This window comes from Macaca fascicularis, chromosome 18 (assembly GCF_037993035.2).
Source record: "Macaca fascicularis isolate 582-1 chromosome 18, T2T-MFA8v1.1".
NCBI lineage: Eukaryota > Metazoa > Chordata > Mammalia > Primates > Cercopithecidae > Macaca > Macaca fascicularis.
In genome coordinates, this window is record NC_088392.1 from 68,670,805 (window position 1) to 68,696,761 (window position 25,957).

The following is a 25,957-nucleotide window of genomic DNA, read 5'->3' on the forward strand; positions in this document are numbered from 1 at the left end:
TACTGCCTAGGCGACAAAGTGAGACTCCGCCTCAAAAAAAAAAAAAAAAAAGAATATTTGTAGACAAAAAATAATTTTAAAAATGCTTTATTTTACACTTTTATGGGAACATAGTAGATGTATGTATTTATGGGGTACATGTGATGTTTTGATACAGGCATCCAGTGTATAGTAGTCACATCAGGGTAAATGGAGCATCCATCACCTACAACACTTGCCATTTCTTTTATTTATTTATTTATTTATTTTTTTGAGACGGAGTCTCGCTCTGTCGCCCAGGCTGGAGTGCAGTGGCGCGATCTTGGCTCACTGCAAGTTCCGCCTCCCGAGTTCATGCCATTCTCCTGCCTCAGCCTCCCTAGTAGCTGGGACTACAGGCGCCTGCCACCACGCCCGGCTAATTTTTTTGTATTTTTAGTAAAGATGGGGTTTCACCGTGTTAGCCAGGATGGTCTCTATCTCCTGACCTCATGATCCGCCCAGCTCAGCCTCCCAAAGTGCTGGGATTACAGGAGTGAGCCACTGTGCCCGGCCAACACTTACCATTTCTTTCTGTTAAGAATGTTTTGATTCTACTCTTATTTTATTTTTTTAATTTTTAACTTTTGTGGGTACATAGTAGGTGTATATATTTATTGGGTATATGAGATGTTTTGATACAGGCATGCTGTGTGTAATCACATCGTGGAAAATGGGATATCCATCCTCTCAAGCATTTATCCTTTGTGTTACAATCCGATTATTCTCCATTAGTTATTTAAAAATATGCAATTAAACTATTATTGACTGTAGTTAGCCTGTTGTGCTATCAAATACTAGATCTTACTCATTTTTTTCTAGATAGATTTTTTTTTGTACCCATTAACTCTCCCCCCGTCCCTTTCTCCCCTATTGCCCTTCCTATCTCTGTCTCCATTCGTTGAGTTGTTTTGAGTTTTAGATCTCACAAATGAATGGGAACATGCGAGATTTATCTTTCTGTGTCTGGATTATTTCGCTTAACATAATGACCTTAAGTTCTATCTCTGTTGTGCAAATGATAGGATTTTATTCTTTTTTATGGTTGAATAATATCCCATTGTGTGTATGTACCACATTTTCTTTGTGCATTCCTCATGGACACTTAGGTTGCTTCCATATCTTGGGTGTTGTGAATAGTGATGTGATAAATATGGGAGTGCGGATATCTCTTTGCTATACTGATTTCTTTTGAGTATGTACCTAGAAGTGGGATTTCTGGATCCTATGGGTAGTTCGATTAGTTTTTTGAAGAACCGCCATACTGTTCTCCATAGTGGTCGTACTAATTTACATTCCCATTAACATTGTAGGAGAGTTCCCCTTTCTCCACATCCTGGCTTGCATTTATTATTGCCTCTTTTGGATAAAAGCCATTTTAACTGGGGTGAAATGATATCACATTGTAGTTTTGATTTGCATTTCTCTGATGATCAGTGGTGCTGAGTACCTTTTCATGTACTTGTTTGCCATTTGTGTGTCTTTTTTTTTGAGACAGAGTTTCGCTCTTGTTGACCAGGCTGGAGTGCAATGGCGCAATCTCAACTCACTGCAACCTCCACCTCCCAGGTTCAAGCGATTCTCCTGCTTCAGCTTCCCGAGTAGCTGGGATTACAGCCATGTGCCACCACTCCTGGCTAATTTTTTTTGTATTTTTAGTAGAGATGGGGTTTCTTCATGTTGGTCAGGCTGGTTTTGAACTCCTGACCTCAGGTGATCCGCCCGCCTTGGCCTCCCAAAGTGCTGGGATTACAGGCATGAGCCACCGCGCCCGACCATCTTTTTTTTTTTTTTTTTTTTTTTGAGACAGACTCTTATTTTGTTGCCCAGGCTGGAGTGCAGTGGTGCAGTCATGGCTTACTGCAGCCCTGACCTCCTTGGCTTAAATGATTCTCTCACCTCAGCCTCTTGAGTAGCTGGGACTACAGGTGCATGCCACCATGCCCGGCTAATGTTTGTATTTTTTTTTTTTTTTTCTGTAGAGACAGGGTTTTGCCATGTTGCCCAGGCTGGTCTCAGACTCCTAAGCTCAAGTGATCCTCCTCCCAAAGTGCTGGGATTATGGGCATGATGTATGTCTTCTTTGGAGAAGAAATGTCCATTCAGATTCTTTGCCCTTTTAAAAATTGGATTATGGCCGGGCGCGGTGGCTCACGCCTGTAATCCCAGCACTTTGGGAGGCCGAGGCGGGCGGATCACAAGGTCAGGAGATCGAGACCACGGTGAAACCCTGTCTCTACTAAAAATACAAAAAATTAGCCGGGCGCGGTTGTGGGCGCCTGTAGTCCCAGCTACTCGGGAGGCTGAGGCAGGAGAATGGCGTGAACCCGGGAGGCGGAGCTTGCAGTGAGCTGAGATCGCGCCACTGCACTCCAGCCTGGGCGACAGAGCGAGACTCCGTCTCAAAAAAAAAAAAAAAAAAAATTGGATTATTAGACTTTATTCCACCTGAGTTGTTTGAGCTCCTTATATATTCTGATTATTAATCCCTTGTTTGCACATATTTTCTCCCATTCTTTGGGTTGCCTCCTCACTTTGTTGATTGTTTAAAAAAGAATTTTGGATTCAGGAAAACAGTCTCATTAAGGGTAAAGATTCAGTTGAACTTCAGTAAAAACCAGAACTTGGGCTTAAATATAAGCAAGGCTCATTCTCTGTGTTCTCTTACGTTTTTCTTTATGTTGGCATCATTCTCTCAGATTGTAGACTGGTTTTAGTCACCTGTGGAAAATATGGCTGCCTACAGCACTGGTACTTTATATCTAACAGCTTCAGCTTTGACCATTGACTTCAGATCTTTGGGTCTTGAGTATAATAGAGCTCTGGAGGAAAGATTCATTTAGTTAACATTTAGGTCAGGTGCCCACTCCTTGACTAGACTAATTTTTTTTTTTTTTTTTAAATTGAGTCTCGTTCTGTCACCCAGGCTGGAATGCAGTGGCACGATCTCAGCTCACTACAGCCTCCACCTCCCGGGTTCAAACAATTCTCCTGCCTCAGCCTCCTGAGTAGTGGGGACTACAGGCGCACGCCACCATAGGCTCATTTTTTTGTATTTTTAGTAGAGACGGGATTTCACCATGTTAGCCAGGATGGTCCCAATCTCCTGACCTCATGATCTGCCCGCCTCGGCCTCCCAAAGTGCTGGGATCACAGGCGTGAGCCACCGCGCCTTGTTCCTTGACTAATTAATTGTGATAAGGCGGGTAGGATCACATGAGAACTGTGAGAATGGGGAGGCAGTTCACAGGAAAATGAGGGCAGTAGGGCAGGGCAGACAGTGTCATAGGTGTACATTATGTTACTCTTTCTTCCCTCTTTGTCCTTTGAGAAGTCATATACACTCTCCTAAAGTGCAGTTTTCTCAATCTATAAAATGGAATCAACAATAGTTTATTTCATGGGGTACCGATGAGGACTAAATGAGATAATTTAGAAAGCAGCATTTGAAACTTTACAAAAACAATAGAGTAACCTGGTGATAAGTGGCTGTACCTTCATCTCTCAACAACGTGCCCTGTGCTTATTTGGCCTGACCCCAAAGGTTTTGCAAATGATGTGACTGCAGCTGGTTTTCCAGATCTGCTTCTTTAGTGTTGTCCACCAGATAACTTGTGGTTACAAGACAAGTGCTAGGAGCGTCCAAGACTATTTGTTCAGGCACAGTGGAAAAGTCTTTTCTTCTTACCTTCAAATAGAATCTCTAATTGATCTGACCAACTTAGGTATTATGTACCCATATCTGAATCAATCTCAGTCAAAAGAATGGTGTGCTGATGAGCATAGGTCTGCATCATGTGCTCCAGTCTTGGAACTGGGGAAGAGTCAGCTTATACCAAGATACATTACAGTTGCATGAAGGAGGGTTGGAAATTGGAGTTCATTTACCATTATTAAATTATCTGACATTAAAATAAATATTGCCAGCTATTTGCCACACTTCAGCTTAAGACCACCAACTGGATAACACTTGGTCTTTTAAGAGAGGGATACCTGTGTGCTGCGTTGCCTTGGTGCTGTGTCATAGTGAGGATTTCCAGATGCCTGTTTATGGATCCAACCACATTAGAACCAAATGCAGATTCTTGTGATTCATCACTGCTCCACCGTATGAGAATTGAAGGAAAAGTCTTGCCTCCCATTTAATAAATTATTTTCTCTTAAAAAATGTGGTTTAAAAATGCTAGGCTATATGAAGAGGATGAGCGTTTTCTGACATTTGCTAAAACGAAGCTGTGTTGGTTTTTGGTTTTGTTTTTGTTTTTTTTTTAAGATGAGGTCTCGCTTACCCAGGCTGGAGTGCAGTGGTGCGATCATGGCTCACTGCAGCCTTGACCTCCCAGACTGAAGCAGTCCTCCCCGAGTAGCTGGGGCTACAGGCCTGTGCCACCACAACTGGCTAACTTTGTTGAATTTTAGTAGAAACGACGAAGTCTTATGATGTTGCCCAGGCTGGTCTTGAACTCCTGGGCTCAAGCAATCTTCCCACTTTGGCTTTCCAAAGTGCTGGGACTACAAACAGTGCCTGGCTGGTTTTGTTTTATTTTGTTTGGTTGCTTTGATTTTTTTACTGGGGAAGGGAAAATCCAATTTGATACAGAAGCCAAGTGAAGAGATTCCCTCAATCATCATTGTAACTCCCGAATACCTTGTTCCTTCACCTGTCAAAAAGAATGGATTGGCTGTTTTCTTTAGTAATTTATGAAGGCATTATTTTAATGTGAAGAGGCTATAAAAGAATAGTTTACAATTGGTCCATGAACAGCATGGTGGTTAGAGGTGCTGACTCCCCTAATAATTGAAAATCTGCATATAACTTTTGACTCCCCCCCAAATTTAACAGTTTTTTATTTAATTAATTTATTTTTTGAGAGCGTCTCGCTCTGTTGCCCAGGCTGGAGTGCAGTGGCACGATCTCGGCTCACTGCATCCTCTGCCCCTCCTCCCACCCCTGGTTCAAGCGATTCTCAGCCACCACGCCGGGCTAATTTTTGTATTTGTAGTAGAGATGGGGTTTCACTGTGTAGGCCAGGCTGGTCTCGAACTCATGGGCTCAAGTGATCCACCTGCCTCGGCCTTCCAAAGTGCTGGGATTACCGGTGTGAGCCACTGTGCCCAGCCCCAAATTTAACAATTAACAGCCAAATTTAACAATGTAAACATTCAGCTAGCACATATTTTGTGATATATATACGTATTAATTTATTTTTTGAGATGGAATCTCGCTCTGTCACCCAGGCTGGAGTACGGTGGCATGATCTTGGCTCACTGCAACCTCTGCCTCCTGGGTTCAAGTGATTCTCCTGTCTCTGCCTCCCAAGTAGCTGGGACTACAGGTGCACGCCACCACACCTGGCTAATTTTTGTATTTTTAGTAGAGACGGGGTTTCACCATATTGGCCAGGCTGGTCTTGAACTTTTTACCTTGTGATCTGCCCACCTTGGCCTCCCAAAGGGCTGGGATTACAGGCATGAGCTACCGCACCTGGCTGTTATATATCTTATATACTGTATTCTTACAGTAAAGTAAACTAGAGAAAAGAAAATATTAGGAAAATCATAAGGGAGAGAAAAGATATTTACTATTCATTAAGTGGAGGTGGATCTCATAAAGGTCTTCATCCTCATTATCTTCATGTTGAGTAGCTGAGGAGGAGGAGAGATTGGTCTCTTTGTATCAGGGGTGGCAGAGAGGGAAGAGGTAAAAGATGGAAAGGGAAGCAGGAGAGGCATACTTTGTGTATATTTTATTGAAAAAAATCTGCATATAAGTGGATCTGTGCAGTTCCAACTCATGTTGTTTAAGGGTCAACTGTTACAGAAAAACAGGTATTTTCACAGATTAAAAAGGTTTGGAAATTTACTGTTCCTATGAGATTAATTTTTTTTTCCCTAAATGGTAATACATTTTGCTTACTTAGCTTTTGGGCTTCTGATCTATTGTACTTTGAGATACTGATGCTCTTACATGTAAGCTCTGTGAGAACAGGTATCTCATTGTCTTGTTCACTGTTGTATCACTGACTCTTAGAGCCCTGCTTGACATGTTGTAAGTTTTCAATAAACATTTATTTGTTGTTGTTGAATTTCTAGAAAATATCTTTTGCTTGTTTGTTTCTGTAACAAAAGCCGAAGATGGTTGACATCATATTAGGAAATAGGATATAATGGATAATTTGTTTAAATGTAAACTATCTATCTGGGGGATAACATTTTAAAACTACAAGAGGTCTATATGAAAATACAGATATTCTGCTCTCCACCCCAGTACCTCTTGAATTTTGAATGAAGGACCAAAAGCCAATAATGTGTTTTTTTGTGTGTGCGTTGTTTGATACAGGTTCTCAAAAATAAAGAGAATCACTTTATTTGGCTTCTGTATGCAGTGGTGGGATCATGATTCACTACAGCCTCAACCTCATGGGCTTAAGTGATTCTCCCACCCCAGCCTCCTAAGTAGCTGAGGCTACAGGCATGCTAATTTTACCTGGCTAATTTTAAAATTTTTAATAGAGACAGGGTCCCACTTTGTTGCCCAGGCTGGTCTTAAACTATTAGGTTCAAGGGATCCTCCTGCCTTAGCCTCCCAAAGTGTTGAGGTTACAGATGTGATGAAATGTGTCAACATTTGGCTGCATAATTCAAGGAACTAGTATTTTCTAAGTGACCAATCAATGCATGATGTTATAAAATCATCCATGAATAAAAGATCCATTCAAAGTAGAAGATAGACCAATACATTTTAATGTTGCAAACTGGTACAAAAAATTCTGAAACCATTGATATAATTTCAGATTCCACAATGCCCCTAAACTTTAAGAAATACCAATTGTCAAATTTGATGAAGTAGAAAAGAATTTCCGGTTATCTGAAAAGGCTGTTAACGTACTCTTCCCTTTTCCAACTACTGACAATCTCAGACTTAACAATGGTTCACTTTATGACTTTTCCACTTTATGGTGGTGTGTGTAAAAGCTATATACATTCAGTAGAAACCGTACTTTGAGTACCCATACAACCATTCTGTTTTTCACTTTCAGTACAGTATTCAATAAATTACATAAGATATTTGACACTTTGTTATAAAATATAAAGTGTTAGATGATTTTGCACAACTGTAGGCTGATGTAAGTGTTCTGAGCACGTTTAAGGTAGGCTTCGCTAAGCTATGATGTTAGCAGATTAGATCTATTAAATGCATTTTCAACCTATGATATTTTCAACTTACAAGTGGTTTATCAGGATGTAACCCCCACCCATCATAAATCTGGGAGCATCTGTCCATATCTGTGTGAAGTTAGATTTTCATGCTTCAACCTAAGACAGTGTATTGCCATAGATTGAATGCAGATGTAGATATGAGTGTCCAATTGCCTTCTATTAAGCTAGATACTAAAGAGATTTGTAAAAATGTAAGATAATGCCATTCTTCTTCCCAATTAAAAAAAGTTTTAGGCCAGGTGTGGTGGCTCACGCCTGTAATCCCAGCACTTTGGGAGGCCAAGGCGGGTGGATTGCCTGAGGTCAGGAGTTCAAGACCAGTCTGGCCAACATGGTGAAACTCCATCTCTACTAAAAATACAAAAAAATTAGCTGGTTGTGGTGGTGTGCCCCTGTAATCCCAGGTATTTGGAGGCTGAGGCAGGGGAATTTCTTTAACCAGGGGAATTTCTTGAACCATTGGAGGTTGCAGTGAACTGAGATCATGCCACTACACTCCAGCCTGGTCAACAGAGCGAGACTCTGTCTTAAAAAAAGTTTTAATAAAATATGTTATTTGTAATAACATGTAACAGGAATATTTTAAAAAATTCCTGTCCTAGTTTATTTCTGCTGCTGTAACAGAACCAAGACTGGGTAATTTATAAAGAACAGAAATTTGTTTTCTCATAGTTCTGGAGTCTGGGAAGACCAAGATCAAGGCACCAGCAGGTCTGGTTCTCTGATGATGGTCTAGTCTCTCATCCCAAGAAGGTGCCTGGAAAGCTGTATCCTCCAGAAGGGAGGGGGACAGTGTGTCCTCACATGGTAGAAGGCAGAAGGCCAAAAAGGGGCCAAACTCCCTAATCAAACGTGTTCATCATGGCATTAATATATTTATGAGGACTCTGTGCTCATGACCTTTACACCTCCCCAAAGGCTCCACCTCTCAACACTGTTGCACTAGGGATTAAGTTTCCAATAAATGAATTTTGGGGAACAGTTTCAGACCATAGCAAATTCGTTCAGATGATCCCTTTCTAGTTTCTTGAGAAAGGAACTTAGATTATTAATTGAAAATTATTATTCTTTTTCTTTTCTTAAAAAAATTTAGTTTAAGACAGGGTCTCACTCTGTCACCCAGACTGGAGTGCAGTGATGTGATCATAGCTTACTTCAGCCTTGACCTTTTGGGGCTCAGGCTATCCTTCCGCCTCAGCCTCTCCTGGGTGGCTGGGACCACAGGCATGCGCCTTGATGCCCAGCTAATTTTTAAATTTTTTTGTAGAGACGAGGTCTTTCTATTGTTACCCAAATGGGCCTTGAACTCCTGAGCTCAAGTGATCCTTCCACCTCAGTCTCCCAAAGTGTTAGGATTATTGGCCTGAGCCACTGCGCCTGACCATCATTACTCTTTTCTAATCATTTAGTGCTCTACATTTTTTCTTTTCGTAGTGATTTAGCTGCATTCCACAAATTCTGGTGTTGTATTTTCATTTTCCTTCAGTTCAATGTATATTTTTATTTCCTTTGAGGCTTTCCCTTTGACTCAGAAATTATTTAGAAATCTGTTGTTTAGTTTCCAAGTGTTTGGAGATTTCCCTACTGTCTTTTTCTTATTTATTGTAGTTTGTACATTTTGGTCAAAGATCACATTCTGTTATGGTTTTAATTCTTTTTAATTTGCTGAGGTTTGAATTATGGCACACAATATGGTGATCTGTCTTGGCAAGTGTTCCATGAGCACTTGTAAACGATGTGTATTCTGCTGCTTTGGGGTGGAATGTTACATAAATGTCAATTAGATCTTGTTGATTAATTGTGTTAAGTTCTTGATGATTTTCTGCCCAGTTCTATCAATTGTTAAGAGAGAAGTATTCAAGGTGCCAACTAAAATTGTAGATTTGTCTATTTCTCTTTGCATTTCTGTCAGGTTTTGCTTCACTTATTTTGCAGTTCTATTGTTCTGAGCACACATGGTTGAGATTGTTGTGCCTTCCTGGTGGATTGACTCTTTTGTGATCATGTAATTTTCCATTCTGTGCCTGGCCATTTTCTTTCTCTGAAGTCTGCCTTGCCTGACGCTAATATAGCCACACCCGCTTTCTTTTGATTAATATTTGCATGGTAAATAATTTCCCATTCATTTTCTTCCAACCTACCTTTGCATTTTAAGTGAATTTCTTGTCTGTGGATGGGTCATGTTTATGTATCCAGGTCTGCCAATCTGTTTCTTAATTGGAATTGTTGTCTAGACCATTTATATTTAATATAACTATCATTATGTTAGGGTTTAAATCTGCTGTTATATTCTTTTTTTTCTGTTTTTACCTGTCTGTTTTTTGTATCCGTGTTCCTTTTTTGCCTTCCTGGGCCACTTGAACATTTATTATAATTCCCTTTTGACTTATCTGAAAGTGTTTTTGTGTGTATATATCTTTGTGTAACTTTTTAAATTGGTTACTCTAGGTATTAAATTAGGCATAGAAAGCATCATATTATATTGGTGTTGACATTTTACTAGTTCAATTGAAAGGTAGAAATTTTTCCTCCTTTTTGTCATTTTACTCTTGTTTGTAATATATTCATGTTTAATATCTTCTTACATGCATTGAGAAACAAGCAACGTTATAATTTTTGCTTTAACTTTCGAGAGAAGAAAAATGTATTATCTTTTCCCATATTTTTACATTTTGTTTTTCTTTTCTGATATACCAGGTTTATTTCTTTCATCATCTTCTGTTTAGATAATTGCCTTTAACCATTATTTTAGAATGTCTGCTTGAGACAGATCTCTTAGTTTTTCATCATCTGAGAATGTCTTGATTTTTTTTTTCAGTGGATGTAGAATTCTGGTTTGACATTTTAAAAAATTGGCTTAGATTTCTTTGGGTGTGTCCTGTTTTGATGTTTGGTCAGCTCCTTCACCTGTAGGTTTATGTCTTTTGCCAAATTTGGGGAATTTTTAGCCATCATTTATTTTAGTCCCTTTTAGCCCCATTCTGTTTTTCTTGTTTGTCTTCTGGGCATACAATGATACAGATGTTAAATCTTTTGTTATGGTTCCATGGAAAATGAATGATTCTCTTCATTTTTTTCCATGATCAAGGTCTGGTTATATGAGAATTTGTATAAGAATTTCAAGAAAATAACAATTAGCTGAGTTTTAAAAAATTATTTTCAGGCTGGGCGTGGTGGCTCACGCCTGTAATCCCAACACTTTGGGAGGCCTAGGCAGGCGGATCAACTTGAGGTGGGGAGTTCAAAACCAGCCTGTCCAACGTGGTGAAACCCTGTCTCTACTAAAAATACAAAAATTAGCTGGGTATGGTGGTGCGTGTTTGTAATCCAGCTACTCAGGAGGCTGAGGCAAGAGAATAGCTTGAACCAGGAAGGTGGAGGTTGCAGTGAGCTGAGATCGCGCCCCTGCCCTCCAGCCTGGACAACGGAGTGAGACTCCGTCTCAAAAAAAAAAAAAAAATTTCATACTACTACTAACTAAAGAATGTATGATGTGTATTTATTTTTCCCCAAAGTAACAAATTAGATACTTAAAAGAATCATTTGAGAAATGACAAACTCTCTCTCCCCAGAGTCTGAACCATCTGAACATCTTCAGTTACTCATGCCAGGAGAAAACTTTGATTGTGTTCACCCATACCTAGAAACCTTTACGGCAGTAGGAAGGAAATCATCCTTGATATTATCTGTGAATATATTTTTGTGACTCGTTCGGATAAATCTTTAAAAAAGAAAAAACAGTCCTGTGTGGTTGTTACTGATACTATCTTGTTTTACAGATGAGAATATTGAGGTGGTGATGGGTTAAATAACTTGCTCAAGATCACATGACTGCTAAATATTCTAGCTTGGAATATGAGACAGAATGCCATTTCTGTAGAAGTATTCTCTCACTTTACAAGGTTAATGTCTTAACTTGGTATCTTAAGCCTGTTCTCCCTTACATCTTTTGGAACCTTGTTAAATCATTTATCTTCTACAAAAATGTCTTTTCTACCTAAAAATGTTTCATCAAGTTTAAGTTTTAAATTGTGCACACTTCTAATTTTTCTCATTTAGCCATTTTTCTCATTTCTTCATTTTCCATTAAGTTTTCAATGGACCGTAAGCTGGTATGTGCACCTTCTCCTCTGATGAAGCATTCTACTTAAGAATAATAGGCCGGGCGCGGTGGCTCAAGCCTGTAATCCCAGCACTTTGGGAGGCCGAGACGGGCGGATCACGAGGTCAGGAGATCGAGACCATCCTGGCTGACACGGTGAAACCCCGTCTCTACTTTAAAAATACAAAAAACTAGCCGGGCGAGGTGGCGGCGCCTGTAGTCCCAGCTACTCGGGAGGCTGAGGCAGGAGAATGGCGTGAACCCGGGAGGCGGAGCTTGCAGTGAGCTGAGATCCGGCCACTGCACTCCAGCCTGGGCGGCAGAGCGAGACTCCGTCTCAAAAAAAAAAAAAAAAAGAATAATAATGCCCTTAAAAAATTGGCAGTAAAATATACGTTAACATGAAATTTGCCTTTTTTTTTTTTTTTTTTTTTTGAAATGGGGTTGTCCAGGCTGCTCTCAAACTCCGGGGCTCAAGTGATCTTCCCACTTCACTTTCCTGAGTAGCTGGGATTACAGATGCGTGCTACTACATCCGTCTCCATTTTAACTGTTCTTGAGTACAATTTGGTGGTGTTAAAGTACATTCACAATTTTGTGCTTTCACCAGTATCTGTTTGCACTATATCGTCTGTTGCAAACAAACTCTGTATTCATTAAAAAGTAACTCTTTATTCCCTGTCCCTCCAGCCTATGGTAATCTCCATTCTACTTTCAGTTTCTACCAATTTGCCATTTCTAGGTACTGTGTATAAATGGAATTGTACAATATTTTTTCTTTTTTGTCTGGCTTATTTCATTTAGCATAATATTTTCAAATTTCATCTATGTCATAGTATGTGTCAGCATTTCCTTTTTTAAGGCTGAATAATATTACAGTGTATGTACATACTGCCTTTCATTCATTCATCTGTTGGTGTACAATTGTGTTGTTTCTACCTTGGGCTATTTTGAATATACTGCTGTGAACATTGGTGTACAAATATCTGTTCAAATCCCTGCGTTTGGTTCCTTTGGGTGTATACCTAGAAGTGGAATTACTGATCATGTGGTAATTTTATGAGAAACGGATATACTATTTTTCATATCAGCTACCCTGTTTTACGTTCCCGCCAGCATTGCCAAGGGTTCCAGTTTCATTGCATCTTCTCCAACACTTGTTCTTTTCTGATTTTTTAAAACAATAACTATCCTAATGAGTGTGAAGTGATGTTTCATTGTGGTTTTGATTTGTATTTCTGTAATGATTTATGATGTTGAGCATCTTTTCATGTGCTTATTGGCCATTTCTGTCTTTGGAGACATTTTTATCCAAAAGACAGACATTTATTCTGTCTTTTGCACATTTTTAAAATGAGTTGTTTTGATTTTTAGGAGTGCCCTACATATTTTGGGTAATAATCTCTTATCAGACATATTACTTGCAAATATTTTCTCCCATTCTGTGGATTGCCATTTCACTCTGTTAATAGTGTTCTTTAGTGCACAAAAGTTTTTAATTTTAATGAGGTTTAGTTTGTTTTTTCTTTTGTTGCCTGTGTTCTTGGTATCATGTACAAGAGATCATGGTCAAATTCAATATCCTGAAACTTCCCCCTATGTTTTCTTCTAAGCATTTTATAGTTAGCTTCTACATTTTGGTCTTTGATCCCTGTTGAGTTAATTTTGGTATATGGTATATTGTGGGGACTCAAATTTGATTCTCTTGCGTGTGGATATGCAGTTTTTCCAGCACTGTTTGCTAAAAAGACCGTCCATTATTGAATGGTTACGTCACACATGTTGAAATTAATTGACCATATGTATGTGTGGGTTTGTGGTCTTTTTTTTTTTTTCCCCCCCTATTCCATTTGTCTATACAGTTGACCCTTGAATAACATGGGGATTAGGGGCACTGACCACTACCCTCTCCCCATGCATTTGAAATACATGAAATATGTACTTTTTTAATTTCCCCAAAACTTAACTACTAATAGCCTACTGTTGACTGAAAGCCTTACTGATAGCATAAAGAGTTGATTAACAACATGTATTTTGTATGTTATATGTAAATATATATATACTGTATTCTTATGTAAAGTTACCCAGAGAAAAGAAAATATTACTAAACTCATAGGGAAGAGAAAGTATATTTACCGTTCATTAAATGGAAGTGGATCATCATAAAGATCTTCATACTCACCATCTTCACATTGAGTAGGCTGAGTAGAGGGAAAAGGAGGAGTTGGTCTTTCTGTTTCTTGGGTGGCAGAGGTGGAAGGGAGGTATAAATGGACTCATGCAGTTGAAACTTACGTTGTTTGAGCACCAGCTGTATATGCTTGTCCTTATGCCAGCAGTACACCATTTTGGTTACTGGTATTAGTTTTTAGCTCCAGAATTTGTTTCTTAATATAGTTTCTTTGTCTTTGTTGACATTCACATTTTGCTCATATATAATTTTCCTAGTTTCTTTTAGTTCCTTTTCTGTGTTTTCCTTCAGCTCTTTGAACATATTTAAGAGTTTTTAATGTCTTTATCAAGTCCAATGTCTAGGCTTCTTGGGTATGGTTTCTGTTCATTTATTTCTTCCTCCAGCCATGTTTTTCTGTTCCTTTGTATATCTTGTGGTTTCTTTATGGAAAATTGGCCATTTAACTGTTATAATGTGGTGATTTTGGAAATCAGATTTTCTCTATTCTCCAGGGTTTGCTAGTGGTATGGCTTTGATGAGTGGAGGAACACTAGGTTCTTTGTCTCAAGTCGAATTAGAAAAAACTACGTGGACACACGTGGATCACATACCGAAAGGAAGGAGAACACTTTTATTTTCACTTCTCTTTCTGGATGGGTAACAGATCGTCTTCAACATGCACTCCCCTGGAGTGTATTTTAAAGCGCTGGTGGCAGGCAAGCCCACAGGGAGTAGTTCCCCAGAGCTAAAGTGGGCTCCAGAGGAGCAATCTAAGACAGCTACTGAAGTGCCAACCCTTCCCGTTCCCCTCTATTTGTACCATCAGCCCCACCATCTCCAGTATATCCTACTTTCCCCTCTTCATTCTTACCCCTCCAGGAAATGCTTGATGGGAATGGTGCCATAAAGGTTCAAGTTTCCTTCTCATTACAGGACCTTAAGCAAATAAAGGGAGACTTAGGTCAATTTTCTGATGACCCTGATAGGCGTGTAGAAATTTTCTGAAATTTAACTCAGGTGTTTTATCTCATGTGGAGGGATGTTGTGATGCTGCTAAGTCAAACCCTCCCTGCAACTGAAAAGCAGAGTTCCGCAAGCAGCAGAAAATTATGGAGATGAACAACATACCTCCTATAGCAGACCAAGTTAAAAAAGAGGAGAAAAGGAAGGTGAGGAAGAGGTAGAAACTTCACTCCCACAAGGAAGGGAAGCAGTTCCGGTTAAATAACCCTAATTGGGATCCCAATAACTCAGCAGATGAATGGAAAAGGAAGCACTTTTTAAGGTGTATATTAGAAGGCCTATGGAAGACCACAGCTAAACCTCTCAGTTACTCTAAACTGTCTATGATAGACCAAAAACCAGACAAGAATCCCACAGCTTTTATGGAAAGGCTGAGAGGGGCACTAATAAAGCACACCTTTCTATACCCCGATTCAGTTGAGGGACAGCTCATCCTGAAGGACAAGTTTATTACACAGGCAGCTCCCGATATTAAAAGAAAGCTACAGAAGCAAGCAATGGAACCAGATAGCACCCTAGAAAGCTTCCTGAGAATAGCCACTTCAGTGTTTTACAGTAGGGATTGGGAGGAAGCCCGAGAAAAGGAGAAGTAGTACAAGAGAAAAACAGAGGTTCTAGTAGCAGCATTACAATCTTGTAAAGTCCAGAATCCCCAAGGTGCATCCTCTATCTGTTATCAGTGTGGTCAGTCTGGGCATTTTAAGAAGGAATGTCCAGGAAGCAAGACGAAGCCACGTCGACCCTGTCCAGCCTGTGGTGGAGACTACTGGAGACAGACCTGCTTTGGTCTTTTGTTCTGGGTTCAGAACTAGTCTCCAGTAGTTCTGAGAGGTCCAGCAGGACTGATGGGTCCTGGAGCTCAAACCACTGGCTCCAGCGACTCAGACTGCCATTACAGCACAGGTGTCCCGGGCTTTCCTGCTAGACGAGAGCTGCAAAACACCTTCCAAAGGACCCTTTTTGGTGCCATCTCAGCTCACTGCAGCCCCCCGCTCCCAGGTTCAAACGATTCTCGCGCCCTAGCCCCCCGAGTCGTTGGGACCACAGACGCACGCCACCACCCTGCCTAATTTTTGTATTTTTAGTAGAGACAGGGTTTTGCCATATTAGCCAGGCTAGTCTCGAACTCCTGGGCTCAAACGATCCGCCTGCCTTGGCCTCCCAAAGTGCTGGGATTACAGGCGTGAACCACCATGCCTGGCCTGTTTGGTTTTTCTTGCTGATGGCTGTAGTACAAATGGCTATAGTCCATTTGTTTTGAGACTTTTCCAAATTGTTTTTGCAAAGACTATTCCTTACTGTGGGTGATCACTGAAGTCTTGATTCCTTTAGCTTGTATTCAGCTAATGTTTGGGCAGAGATTTCCTTGAATGTCAGGTGCTCCAATACATACCAAAAAAGCCTCAGAAAACAAAAAGAGAACCACCTCTCAGTCTTTGCAGATTTGCCCTCTGCTGGGGTACTCCTTTACCACTTAGCTAGGCTAGTTCTGAGTTTCAGGATGAAACTCAGATGAGATGAGAACTTAGGATCTTCTCAGGATTTTTCTTAGCATGCTTCTTTGCCTGGGCTTCACATGGCTTTTTAAATTCCTCTGTATACATGGCTGCTTTTGAATCATCTTATTTCCCAAAGAGTCTCACCCTGCTTCTCCTCTGGGCGTTAGATGGTCTATTCTTTGTGTTGTGTCCACTAGTCCTCCCTACTTCTCCATCTTTTACCTCAGGTGTATCAGTAGGTTTTATAGTTAGCTTCCTTGTAGCCTTTATGAGCAGCGCATGCTGCTTTTCCTGCCTGTATTCTGAATTATGTGAAACAGAGTTTAGGTTCTTGCCTTAGTCCTTCAGGTATCTCCCATACAAGATAGAATGAACATACACAGTATGGTCTTATTCTACTCCCTTGGGTTCAAGGTTTGGGGGGGGTGGTAAGAGGAGGAACCAGTCTACTACCTGCTCAAGACTTAAGATTATCCTTAGCGGGTGGGACAAGAGCAAGTAACCTGCCGTAACGCTTTCCTACCATTTGGGATAGCTTTTACTTGATTGGATATTTGCTTGCTTGTTATAAGCCTAAATTTTCGAGAACTTCTGCAGACCTGTTTCAGATAGCTTGTTACTTTTGATGTTTCTGTGGGTGAAGGAGAGCTTAGAGCTTCCTAGTCCATCAATTTGCTGATATCTGATAGTGACTTAAAATAAATTATGGCTCTCTGTGTGTGTGTGTGTGTGTATGTACCAAGAGGGGAGGATCTCTTGAGGTTAGGTGTTTTAGTCCAGCCTGACCAACATGGTGAAACCCCATCTCTAATACAAATACAAAAATTTTTATGTGTGTGTATATTTGTACACACACAAAAAAACATATCATAAAACTTATCATTTAACTGTTTCTTTTTTGTTTGAGACAGTCTCCCTCCATCACCCGGGCTGGAGTGCAGTGGCACAATCTCGGCTCACTGCAACCTCCACCACCCGGGTTCAAGTGATTCTCCTGCTTCAGCCTCCTGAATAGCTGGGATTACAGGTGCCTTCCACCACACCCAGCTAATTCTTGTCTTTTTAGTAGAAACGAGTTTTCACCATATTAGCCAGGCTGGTCTTGAACTCCTGACCTCAAGTGATCCTCCCGCCTTGGCCTCCCAAAGTGCTGGCATTACAGGCGTGAGCCACCTAGCCCATTTAACTGATGCTAAATGTATAATTCTGTGGCATTAAATCTTTCACGTTGTTATGCGACCATCAGTGATATTTAAATGGCAAATGATTTGGCTTCTTTTGCATTCACTATTCTGTTTGACTGCCTGAGACGTTTTAAATTCATTCTTAAGGCATTTCTGCTTTTTAAGTTCCTTCTCAGCTTCGTTGGTACTGTTCTTTCTGTCTGTCTTCTCTTCTCTGTGTCCTCCTCCACCATTTTTGCTCTGTGTACCTCTTTTGCTTTTCTTCCTTTTCTTTTCTTTTTTTTTTTTTGAAACAGAGTCTTGCTCTGTCACCAGGCTGGAGTGCAGTGGCGCGATGTTGGCTCACTGCAACCTCCGCCTCCCAGGTTCAAGTGATTCTCCTGCCTCAGCCCCCCGAGTACCTGGGACTACAAGCGGGCATCCCCATATCCGGCTAATTTTTTGTATTTTAATGGAGAAGTGGTTTCTCCATATTGGTCAGGCTGGTCTCGAACTCCAACCTCAGGTGATCTGCCTGCCTTGGCCTCCCAAAGTATGGGGATTACAGGCGTGAGCCACTGCACCCAGCCTGCTCTGTGTACCTCTTAAATGTTAGTGTTTCCCAGGGTTCTATTCTTGAGTCTTTCTCCACTCTCCCTGTTTATTCTTGTTGGATAATTGCATATGTTCTCACAGATTTAAGTGTGCTCTCATGACTCCCAAATCTATATTATAGTCCCAGTCTCTCTGTTAAACCCAAACTTATATCCAGTTACCATCTAGTTATCCATGAAATGATATCCCAAAGGACCTCAGATTTAGTGTGTCTGAAATATTTGTCTTCTCTCCATATTATATTATCTGCCTTGTTTAATGAAGTTGCTGTCTACTTACATCAACTTGAAGATCATATAATCATTTTCAACCCTTCCTGTTCCTCTTTCAGTTATTCATCAGATTCTTTTGCTTCTAATGCCCCATTCCTGTTTCCCCAGTTTTTCAGTCTTTTATCCTTTTATGCTTGTATTACCACAGTATTCTCCTAGTTGCTTTCATCTCCACCTATCTCTTCTGCTTTTAATTTATCATCTTTATCATTGACAGACTACTAAAATAAAAACCAGTCATGCCACTCTCCCTACCGCAGAAATTCCTATGGTTCCAAATTATCAGAAGATAAATTCTTCTCCTGATATGTTATACCTTTAACATTCCCTACCTCATCATCACAGCTTTGACTCCTTCTCCTTCGTCTCCTTCTCACCTTTCCCAGTCCAGAACATTCTACTCTCATTCTCTGAATTCTCCTTGCTTTTCACCTCTAGATTGCCTTGCCCCACTTCTGTCTTATTCCTTCATAATTCTGTTCTTCAAGGTTCAGCTCAAATTTCATCTTCTCTGTAAAGCCCCAACAGCCCTTTCTCTATTTATGTAGTACCTACTTACAACACTTGATATCCTATATTTACTTTTTCTACCTACTAACCTCTGAACTCTCAGAGACAGGAAGTATTTTCTTTTTCTGCTTTCCTGCAGAAGAGGAGGCAGATTTAGAAATAAATAATTATAGTATAACAGCTAAATACATAATTTCTGTAATAGCACAAAGGAGGTCATATAACATTGCCTCAGGGCACTGGGGAAGGCAGCACAAAGTAAGGGACATTTTGAGGCAGTCTTAATGTAAGAACGTTCACATTCCAACTGGAGAATAGAGCAGGTGCAGAGGTTCCATAGGGTAGAGTGAACCTGGCTTATTTGGGAAATGGCTGGTAGCACATAAGCCCAGCTATGTGCATGTAGAGAAACAGGCTGGACAAAGTTGTGATTGGAAACTGATTGGGAAGAGCCATTGTTTGTTGTACTAGATAATTTGGAACATTATTTACTTATTTATTGACTATAAATGTCCTGGGCAGCATTGACATGGGCATAGTAATGTCACAGTAGTTAAACAGATATTAATTGTATTTAATATCAGTTTGTTAAAATTCCCTAAGGAAATTCTGTTTTCATTTTCATAGCTGTGCTTAATTTTGATGAATTATTTCTTTATCAAGTGAAGAAAGATTGATTGGTCGACTGATTGGTTTTTAGAGACAGGGTCCCATTCTGTTACCCAGGCTGCGGTGCCATGGCGTAATCATAGATTACTGTAGCCTCAAGCTCCTGCGCTCAAGCGATCTTCCTGCCTCAGCCTCTCAAGTAGCTGGGACTGCAAGCATGTGGCACCACGCCCAGCTATATATATATATTTTTTAACTTTTATTTTTGTAGAGATAGGGTCTTGCTATGCTGTCTAGGCTGGTCTTGAACTCCTGGCTTCAAGTGATCCTCCTGTCTTGATCTCCCAAAGTGCTGGGATTACAGTTGTGAGCCATGACATCTGGCCTAAGGGACTTAGTTAAAACAACATTTTACTACATATACCAAAAGCATTTTCTTTAAATGGTATATCCTCTCTTATCAGAGTTTGTCAGCACTCTTTAGTACCAGTGGGCAGTCCATTTTAGAAGTAGTTTGGTTTTCAGAAGCCCCAGTTTTGCTGCCATAGTTTTCAGTGAATTTTGAGGGTGGGGTAGTGTTTCTCCAAAAATATGTCCCTTAGGTTTAGAATAATAACCATTTAGATTTTGAAAATTTATCTAAAAATGAATGTTTCTTATAATAATGTAACTGTCCTTTCCTCGTTAAATTCTCATGCCTTATAATGTGTTATTTTTAATGGATTTAATCCTAAATGATGTTTTACACCTGACTCATTTTTGTTAATTCAGATCTATCCAGAAAACTAAAGTTTGCAGTAGTGTTGAATAATTTTCTTTTGCTTCTGCTTTTGCTTCAACTCTGTTATGGCATAACACAACAGGCCTCTGTCTCCTCTTCCCTCTGCTCCCCGCCACCCCCATATCAGTGCTTTTCAGGAAATGTGAAGTGTTTTTACTTTAAAGATCACTGTAAAATGTTATACTTTTAATTGATTATGCCTGACTTTGTGTGTATATGTGAAAATACTTCTCTTATGTAACTACCTTCTTTTAACATATAACTGCTACAACTGGTCTACTACCCTTGTTCAACTATTAGTAGCAAAGAATTTAATTACTGTAATTTTTTGACATTGATTGGCCCCTCTGTTATATATTTTCTCCTCCACATTTTTTTTTTTTTTTTTTTTTGAGACGGAGTCTCGCCCTTTCACCCAGGCTGGAGGCATGGTTTTGGCTCACCGCAACCTCCGCCTCCCGGGTTCAAGCGATTGTCCTGTCTCAACCTCCCGAGTAGCTGGGATTACAGGTGCCCACCACCACCATGCCCGACTAATTTTTATATTTTTAGTAGAGATGAGATTTCACCATTTTGGCCAGGCTGGTCTCTTAACTCCTGACCTCAAGCAGTATGCCTGCCTCAGCCTCCCAAAGTGCTGAGATTACAGGAGTGAACCACCGCTTCTGGCCTCCTCTACATTTTTAAACTGATGATTAGGCTATATGATGGACATGTTGTGAAAGTAGAGGGTAGTTTTGCTCATGCCTAAATCATAAAATTAAGTAAAGGACCAGTGGAAGTATATCCTTTGATTATCATTCCTCGTGAATTGTTTTTGCACTTGGATGAATGTTATGTTGACATTCTGAGTCCTGATACTAGAATTTGGACTTTTAGGAAGTGTGGAAGTGTTATTCTGCATTATTTTATGGAACTTCAGAGTGTTGAATAAAAGATTCCTGCCTCATTTATAGTGGAAAAGCTGCACAACATTCCTTGCGTTGTGCAACTTTTCCACTGCATTAAAATGGAAGCCTGCATCCCTCTCTCCCACCCCAGTGTCTTGACTCCCCTTAGAAACCTCAGTTGGTATATGCTTTGGTTAAGGTAGAAGAATACATTCTTGCCAACTTTATTTCCCTAATAAAGGCATACAAGTTTTGCTTATGGGTGATGCTGAAAAGTAATAGACTATCCCGCGGTATTGTAGAATTAAAGTGTATAGTGCCAGGTCCAAACACTTAGTGACCATATGTAATTAGTGGAGGCAGCTCATTTTTCATTAACAAACACATGATCAAATACTTGGTCACGCAAAACTCAGATGCCCATATGTAACAACAACAACAAAAGTACTTCAGATTACTGCACTGGGAAAGGGTTTAACATCATGACCTAAGATTTACTTTTAAGGTTTTATGACCACATGACTAAAATGTCTATTTTCTGTGTAGGTCATTCCTGTCAATAGGGAGACTAACATTGAGAGCTTTCAAATGTCAGTAACAGAAATAAAAGAGAGAGAGTGAGACTGTTAAGGTCCAGACACTTCACATATTAACTCATTTAATTCTTACAAATCTGTTATGTGTTGTAATCATTATCCCTCATTTTACAAAAAAGAAAACTGAGGCTCAGAAAGGTTATGTGACTTGTCCTCCCAACATGTTAAATATACTATTTTTTTCTTTAAAATGCTTTTGCCTGGTTCTTTATTTTTTTAATGTTTTGACCCATCTGGAACTGATTACATTATTAAGCATCATGCAAAAACCATTCTTTCCCATAGTGCTGTTCAGTTATACAAACAACATTTACCAAAGAGTGAGACTTTGTAATGAAGATTGCTTAGGATTATCTGAATGTTCTTCCAGTTCCTGCCATGCGGCAGGCTATAGTCTGAATAGATGCTTTCCCATTTCAGTACTGCTTAGTATACCTTCACACTGCCATGCACTTGCTTAGATAATACTTAAATATCCTCTTAAAAGCAAAAGCTCGGCCAGGCATGGTGGCTCACACCTGTAATCTACCAGCACTTTGGGACTCTGATGCAGGAGCAATTGTTTGAGGTCTGGAGTTCAAGACCAGCCTGGGCAGTATGGTGAAACCCTGTCTCTACACAAAACGATAAAATTTAGCCAGGCATGGTAGTGTGAGCCTGTAGTCCCTGCTACTCTAGAGGCCGAGGCAGGAGGATGGCTTGAGTCCAGGAAGTGGAGGTTGCATCGAGCCAACATTGCACCACTGCACTCCAGCCTGGCCAACAGAGCAAGACCCTTAAAAAAAAAAAAAACAGAAAAAATGCAAAAGCTCATGTGTGTCCTTTACTGCTAGGTTTCCCTAGAAAGAAGACCCATGAAAATCCAATACATTTTTATAATTAAAAATGTATATAGCTTGTATTTGTGATTATGAGCTATCTATTTTATATTAAACCTCACATTTTATTATTTAGCTGTTACCTTGTAAAATACTTATAGTAACAAATGTAGGTTTTTGATGTCTGTGAGATAAAGATAAATGCAATAGTAAGGAGAAGTAATGCAAAATAAAATTTCATGTCCTTATGAGGGGAAAAGCTCATGGATTGAAATCACTTGCAGCCAATCTGTGGTAATTTTCTTGCCCCTGGGCCCGCCAGACTTAGAAGGTAAAAAGAGCTACATATGAAATGAAAACAGCTTTTCTCCCAGTTCTCATCTAATCTTGTAGAGGGTGTTAAATGTACACAAGATGTGTTAGGGGACATTAAATATTAAAGCATATATTTTGTTATTTCATAAAAAAGGAAACTGTTCATAATGTGGTCCAAAAAAACTAACCATTGTTTGTTTGTTTCTTTAGGATGGATTGGATGCTTTGGTATATGATTTGGATTTTCCTGCCTTAAGAAAAAACAAAAATATTGACAACTTTTTAAGCAGATGTAAGTAATTTTTTGTGTAGGTTAATGACAGACTTCATATAACTACATTTTGACTTAGATCATTCAAGCCCTTATTTTTTCTTCTATTTACTTTTTGGTGATTTCATCAATGATTTCTACATAGAGTCGAGTAGGAAGTGTGTAAGAAGCAGTTTGGATGCCTGTTAGGAGAACCAAAGTACTTTGAAGAGAAAGGGATGAAAAATAGCTAAAATAAGTATTCAGAAAACTGTGCATTGAGTTTGAATAACCACACATTGAGTTTGAGTGACTGCTGAGATATGAGAATTTTTCTCCATGAAAGCTGTTTTATATTTAAATTTTACAGATATTCTTTTCTGAAGGCTCCTTTTTAGATTGGATATTATAATTTAAAAATTTGGTTAACTTACAACTTCAAACTTTTAATCTTAAAGAATTAATAAGATTTAGATCATAAAGTCCTCCTTCATTTATTTCTGTTTCTAAACTATAAATATTGATACATGTAAGTTTGATTGGTTTTGGTGTTGTCTTTCAATTTTGGTTACATGTGTTTTGTTACAAAGATTTTATTTTTCTAAATAGTCATATCTTTTTGATTTTTAAAATCATTTCTATACTTTGAAATCTTGTATTAGAATTTTTAAATTTTGTTCTTTTCGTTTTTCAATTTTTAAAAATTTATTTAGTTTTATTTGAGTTTTTGAATATGGTTCCATATTCTGAACTGAGAAGTTTTTAAGTATAAAAGTTTTAATTATTTATCATGTCCTATGGACATAGCAGTAAAATTTTATTAATGTTTACAATTGCTTACCTCCCTACCTGACAACATGGTGAAGGAACTAAAAAGATGGAGAGGCTTGACTGTATCTTAATGGTAACTGGTGTTTACAGAGATGGTGTAGATAAGGGGTAAATACTCCTTAGTACAAAGGCAGAGGGTGGGGCATGTTTTTTTTAAAGGTAATGGCTAGCAAGAATGAAATACGTGCTTCCTTAAACTTAGCTACTTTGTTGCTTTCATAATGTTAAGTGTGCTTGTGCATTATATTTTATAAATAGAAACATTAATGCTTTAGTAGAAATAAGTAAAATAAAAGTATAAATCTAAAGTAAACTGTTTTAACTGGTAAACCTGTACAATTTATTTTAATTTTTAAATTGGAGAAAAATGCAGAGAATAATATAACAAAATTTTAGGGAAGTCAAATGTAGCAGGTAAAAATCATGACCAAGGATAGTTTATGCCAGCATTACTAAGTTAGTATAAAATTCAAAAATCAATTAGTTTAATTTACCATATTAATGTACTTTAAAAAGGAAATTTAGTAGATGCAGAAAAAGCATTTGATAAAATTTAATATCCATTCACAATTTTTTTTTTTTTTTTTTTTTTTTGAGACTGAGTCTGGCTCTGTCGCCCAGGCTGGAGTGCAGTGGCCGGATCTCAGCTCACTGCAAGCTCCGCCTCCCGGGTTTACGCCATTCTCCTGCCTCAGCCTCCCGAGTAGCTGGGACCACAGGCGCCCACCACCTCGCCCGGCTAGTTTTTTGTATTTTTTAGTAGAGACGGGGTTTCACCGTGTTAGCCAGGATGGTCTCGATCTCCTGACCTTGTGATCCGCCCGTCTCGGCCTCCCAAAGTGCTGGGATTACAGGCTTGAGCCACCGCGCCCGGCTTCACAATTTTAAAATATCTGTCTGCAAACTAGAAAGTGAAGGAAGCTTCCTTTCCCCAATAAAGGGAATCTACAAGAAACCTACAGTTCAGATTTTATCTACTTGTTTAAGACAAATGCTTTTCCCCTAAGATAGGAAAAGGCAAATCTGTCCTCTCTTACCATTTTTATTTAACATCGTCTTAGAAGTTCTAGACAGTGCCATCAGGTAAAATAAAGAAAAGCCATACAGATTGAGAAGGAAGAAGTAAAACTTTCTCAATTTAGACAGCATGATTTTCCATATCGAAAATCCTCAAGATTCTGCAAAAAAGCTACATGAACTAGTAAGTTTATTAAGCAAGGTTGAAAATTAGAAGATTAGGCCAGGCACGGTGGCCCAAGCCTGTAATCCCAGCACTTTGGGAGGCCGAGACGGGCGGATCACGAGGTCAGGAGATAGAGACCATCCTGGCTAACACGGTGAAACCCCGTCTCTACTAAAAATACAAAAAACTAGCCGGGCGAGGTGGCGGGCGCCTGTAGTCCCAGCTACTCGGGAGGCTGAGGCAGGAGAATGGCGTAAACCCGGGAGGCGGAGCTTGCAGTGAGCTGAGATCCGGCCACTGCACTCCAGCCTGGGTGACAGAGCGAGACTCCGTCTCAAAAAAAAAAAAAAGAAAAAAAAAAAAGAAAATTAGAAGATTAATATCCAAAAAGCAGTTGCACATACATTTATTAACAGCAAGCAATTGGAAATTGATTTATTATAACAAATACAGTGCCATTTACAATAGAAGCAAAAACATGAAAAATTTAGGAGTAAATCTGACAAAATATGTGTAAACCTGTATACTGAAAACTATACAGCATTGTAGACAGAAATTAAAGAAGACCTAAGAAGATATTCAGTGTTCATGGATTGGACAATTCAGTATTAAAATGTTAACAGTCCCCAGATTAATTGATCTATAGAGCCCGTATATTCTCAGAACCTTAGCAGACAGTTTTTTGTATAAAGTGACCAGCAATTCTTTAATTCATAGGGAAATGCAAAGGAAAATAGATAAACTGGGCATCATCAAAATTAAAAACTTTTATTTGTGCTTCAAAGATACTATCAAGAGTGAAGGCCAGGCACGGTGGCTTTCGCCTGTAATCCCAGCACTTTGGGAGGCTTAAAAATGCATTTAAGATTCCTGCATGTTGTCCATGTTGTGTGAAGTAGTAACTTGTTCCTTTTTTCCACTAAATTGCAGAGCAACCTTCTATTGAATGGATGTACCTTGGTTTGTTTGTTCATTCCTCTGTTGAAGAACGTATTTGTTATTTCCTGTTTGGGGCAATTATGAATAAAGCTGCAATAAATATTCGAGTACAAGGTTTTGCATGAATTTAGGTTTTTTTGTTTTGTTTT

The 25,957-nt window shown here is 39.3% G+C and overlaps 1 protein-coding gene across 3 annotated transcripts in view; it reads left to right on the forward strand.

The window, feature by feature from the left end:
• Positions 1–25,957, forward strand: part of ROCK1 (Rho associated coiled-coil containing protein kinase 1) — a 157,439-nt gene that overhangs the window by 17,060 nt on the left and 114,422 nt on the right. For all 3 annotated transcript variants that reach the window (XR_012427275.1, XM_005587067.3, XM_005587068.4), the window contains exon 2: positions 22,816–22,897. Coding sequence is in view for 2 of the 3 variants with exons in the window: in XM_005587067.3 (XP_005587124.1) it covers positions 22,816–22,897 (82 nt within the window). In the remaining variant the exon portion in view is untranslated. The remainder of the gene's footprint in view (positions 1–22,815; positions 22,898–25,957) is intronic.